This window comes from Halyomorpha halys, unplaced genomic scaffold (genome assembly GCF_000696795.3).
Source record: "Halyomorpha halys isolate HHAL.00 unplaced genomic scaffold, Hhal_1.1 Scaffold1013.1, whole genome shotgun sequence".
Lineage (NCBI taxonomy): Eukaryota > Metazoa > Arthropoda > Insecta > Hemiptera > Pentatomidae > Halyomorpha > Halyomorpha halys.
The window spans coordinates 179,821-184,651 of NW_027116693.1; the positions used below are offsets into that span (position 1 = coordinate 179,821).

Here is a 4,831-nt window from a genome sequence, read left to right on the forward strand (position 1 = left end):
CTGGTGAATGATGTGTTTTATTTATGCATTGATATTATTTATTTTTCTTTGTCCCTTCTAAGTACTTAAGCAGCTTGTTGATTATATACCTTCTTATTCTCAAGGCTACAGATCCCCTATAATTTTTTTTTTTTATGAGGCTAAAGTGATACTTTGTTGCCTTGTGTTTGCTTTTCTTTTATAGGGAAAGAATAAATACACAACAATGTATTATTCAGTTACAACACCAGCTCTTGCCCGAGGTAAATAATGCAAGTATTGGATGTAGCACTTTATAACGAGGAACCTAAGGCAATACGGTGGAGAAGCACCACAGGTCTGAGATGGAGCGGTAAGTAGTTCTCAAATTAGAAACATAAAAATTTGCTGCGGTGCGCGCAACACACAGCTTACACTTACCCACTTTGAGTTTAAATTTATCCTTGTTAGTTTACAAACAGAAACCTCTTATTTACGATGAAAATCTTTCCCTAAGTAGTAAAGAAGTTATGACTTCTTGACATTACACTAAACACACACTTCTAGTGTGTTCTAAACAGAAACTTGACATTACACCTGTAATGTCCTGAGCGTCTACTTACCTTAAATACATAATTTAATTTTTGTACAATTTTTTGTTTTAAGGTAGGCTGTTTACTGGTATACATCAAACTTTACTACTACAGGTTATTTGGGCTCAGGGGACATTACAACGTTTATTTCTGTCAAAAATTCGGATTATTAATTTTTTACCATCAGAGGACTTTCTTCCCCTGAGTATATACTCTCTATATATAGACAAGTGAAAGTTTGAGATATTGGTCAATAATAACTCGTTCACTTAATATGGGATGTATCCACAATCATTTTTTCTTAATTTTTTTTGTAATTTTCTTTTGAAAGGTCCGGAACCGATGGTGGGATACATTATGAAAGTACTTCTCTACCTTTTACTAATTCTCCCTATTCCTTATAGGGCCCTCCGAGCGATGACTTGGGAAATCGTCGGTAGAAACAGAAAATGTTAAAAAATTCCATAGATTCTAACCGAAGTAAGAATGTGATTATTGGATTATTGCCCAGTATGGTAATTCCCCAAATCGAGGAGGAGGGGGTTTGAAATGATACATATTCTGATCAATATGTCTACTGTCTACACGCCAGAGGGAACTATAGTTTATAATTTATAATAATAAATAAATAAATTAATATAGATTCAAATATAGAATTAAATAACAGAAAAAATCTAATTTTTTATAATTAAAAAAATAACATTTTTAAATATGATGAGAGAGGTAAATAGGTAGAAAGTTAAATCTGAACAAATCTGCTAGATGGAGCGCTTAAAGGTTAGAATTGCCATATTGCTCCGAAACCCTATGCCAGCACCGGTCTTTTCTCCCTACTACGGTTCTTTGGAGATGTCCGGGAAAGAATGAAATTGGCCAACAAATGCATCCAGTCACTCAAGGCAGGTTTCCTAGGAAAGAAAGAACTTTTAAGAAAGTAGTATTTAAGACTACGTTTGTCTCCTTACTGTGCGAGTCATGGGCCGCTACTTCAACCAATGGAAATGACGTGAGGAGAATAGGAGGAAAATAACGATGGAACAAAGTCAGATAACAAAAAGTAACCTACATTAAGAAGTAACCTCGGAGTGAAACCAGCAGAACATATTATAGAAAAATATATACTACGGTGGTTTAGCCATGTAAAAAGAATGCAGGATTGAATGGCCAAAATAATATATGTATATAGAAACGAGAGTCGGTGGAAAAAGGACAAAACGAAGGCTAAGGTTTGTATGATCAGTAATAATTACTACCCTCCTTTTATTACTTTCGTTACCTGTATTAGGAGGTGCTATTACCATATTATTAACAGACCGAAATTGTAATACCTCTTTTTTTGACCCATCAGGAGGAGGAGACCCTATTCTTTATCAACATTTATTTTGATTTTTTGGACACCCTGAATTTTACATTTTAATTCTACCAGGGTTCGGTTTAATTTCCCATATTATTAGACAAGAAAGAGGAAAAAATGAAACATTTGGTAATATTGGTATAATTGATGCCATATTATCAATTGGAATTTTAGGTTTTATTGTATGAGCACATCACATATTCACAGTAGGAATAGATGTAGATACTCGAGCCTACTTCACATCAGCCACAATAATTATTGCAGTACCGACGGGTATTAAAATTTTCAGATTATTAGCTACATTACATGGTGTACAAATAATTTATTCACCTGCTATAAATTGAGCATTAGGGTTTGTATTTCTATTTACCATCAGAGGATTAACAGGAGTAATTCTAGCCAACTCATCTATTGATATTATTTTACATGATACATATTATGTAGTAGCCCATTTCCATTATGTACTTTCAATAGGTGCAGTATTTGCTATTATAGGAAGATTTATTCAATGATTTCCCTTATTCACTGAGTTAAGAATAAACCCTAAGTGATTAAAAATCCAATTTATTACTATATTTTTAGGAGTTACTATTACATTTTTTCCCCAACATTTTTTAGGGTTTAGAGGAATACCGATATATAACACTTGGGATAGTGCAGTCAAAGAAGCATTAAAAAAAAGAGGAACTAACTGCAATAGGCTAAGCCAGCTGGTACCGAAAATTATAAATCAACTGCTCACACTGCTGTGCGGTAGCTGCGGAAGGATTACGAAGAAGAAAATATCTTTCGGCCAATACTTTAGTCACTAATACATGTTTTCAGCCCGGACCTAGCCTTAAGCATTTGTTATTTGTAATTTTAATTTTAAAAAGCGTTCTCTTTTCGATATACAAAGAATCCAAACATCAAAACAAATTATCAGTTCGCCGGCCATGATAATTACCTTGGCTTATCCAAACTTATATTTGGAATAAATATTCTAAACCCTTAATATGAAGAAAGAATAAGAAATAATTAATTGGAATATTTTAGATACTAGACTGATTCTGTTGCTGCATTTCTTATCATTTAATTTTTCCACTTTCCAAACCTTCTTTGTAGAAAATCGGGCAAACTGTGAGAAATCGCCAATTGAACTAGTTTTTCAACAAAGGATGTTGAGGCTGAAACGCCTGTACATATTTTGTTGAAACTACCCTACAAGCCTTCTCCTTAAAGCACTTCGACTTTATAAGTTAAATAAATCCCCTCCCCCCCCAAAAAAAGGGGAAAAACTATAAATTTCTTGTGCATAACTAAAAAACTATTTATTAGAAGTTATATGGAGGATATTGTGTTAGATAATTAATTGTCCAAAAATTTAAATTATATAAAACCAATTGTGATATAGTAATAACAAAAATAATAGGGTTTTGATTGAAATTCAGCTGTATAGTATTTAAAAATTTGTCTCCTGGAATACTTTGTCTGTAAAAGAAATAATCAATAATTCTTGCTATTGTAAGAAATTCTTATTAGGAAACCTTGAAAGTATTTTGAACCCGTCAGTAAAAATGAAAAATAAATACAAATAAAAAACGTATAGTTGAAGGAATAAATTATGTTATCAGTTTTAAAAATCAGTGCTTATCGTAGAACAAATAAATACAATGCCTTATAAAATAAATTAATTAATTTCAATTTTCTTTCCGCAGAGATGATGAACCATACGCCGTCTTTTATAAAGTTCTGGAATACAATGGAATAAAGGAAAATGAACACTCCAAGCATCGAAAATGGTTCACTGTCCTTGAGGGGATCCTGCTCATCTCATTGTGTTTCGATAACACCTTTCCTCTAATTTACGTGATAGAGGATCATCCGTTCAACGATAAGGCAGAATCTCTTCAGTGTGTAACTTCCATGCTTCATATATCCGCCAAGGTCATCTACTATAGGTTTAGAGGAAGAGAAAAGCTCAAACGCCTTCTAGATGACTCCGTTAAGATTTGGAAGGAGATGAGGAATATGAAAAAATATGAAGATTACTTAGATGAAACTTGGTAATTAGTGGAATGTGCATATTTTAGTTTTAATATTTTTTATTAATTATAATTGTTTTTTTTGCAGCATCTGTGACATTTTTAATACTCTTTTGCATTATGTCTCAGATTTCTCTTCAACCCTTTCATTCGTCTATAATTTCTCAGGATTACTGGATTTTCGCAACCGAATACAAAAAAATGCATTCCGATGATTATTTAGTTCTTCCCCTCTGGTCTTTGTGGTTTTGTCCAATTCCATCTGATCTTTGTGAACACGTCTCCGTCGAAATTCCCTTAAAGCATTAACAGGAATAACCTTTCATGCAGCGGATTTCAAAAAGATGGTTGGTAATTGTTTATCTCGAAGTTACTTTTAATACGATGTAACCCAAGATAATGATCTGAATTGATGTTTGGATCTGTAAATGGTCTGACATTGTCAAAACTACTCCTGCACGTGATGAGGATATGATTTTCAGGTATTTTTTTGTATATTCCTGGACAATGAAGCACTTGGAGCGTTTAGTGAATTGGGACTTATTTGTTGCACCGATGCAATTGGAACGGTTGTGAAGACTCTAGCTCCAGACAGTGGGTCAGAGTTTACCTCTTTTGTATTAAAATCTTTTAAAATAATTTTCATACTATGAGAGAGGCATTTATCTTATAATATCTCCAAATATATGTAAAAACACTTTTCCCTCCTCTTCATTGTTCATTGTTAGTGCATAAACATAAATCAGTATAACTTTGCTTTCATTACATTTACAGCTACAGAACCATCACTAAAAAGTTGGAAATCCACAATTCCATCCTTTATTCTGTTACAGACGGGGAAGGATCTTCCATATTATGAGTCCATTGTATGGCAAAGTAAAGTCATATTAATTTCATATATA

The 4,831-nt window shown here is 33.0% G+C and overlaps 1 protein-coding gene across 3 annotated transcripts in view; it reads left to right on the plus strand.

Moving 5' to 3' along the window:
* Nucleotides 1–281: 281 nt before the first annotated feature.
* Nucleotides 282–4,831, plus strand: part of LOC106687789 (odorant receptor 85b-like) — a 10,221-nt gene continuing 5,671 nt past the window's right edge. For all 3 annotated transcript variants that reach the window (XM_067053428.1, XM_067053426.1, XM_067053427.1), the window contains exons 1-2: nucleotides 282–331; nucleotides 3,603–3,950. In XM_067053428.1, the coding sequence (XP_066909529.1) occupies nucleotides 324–331; nucleotides 3,603–3,950 (356 nt within the window). In that variant the 5' untranslated portion in view covers nucleotides 282–323. The remainder of the gene's footprint in view (nucleotides 332–3,602; nucleotides 3,951–4,831) is intronic.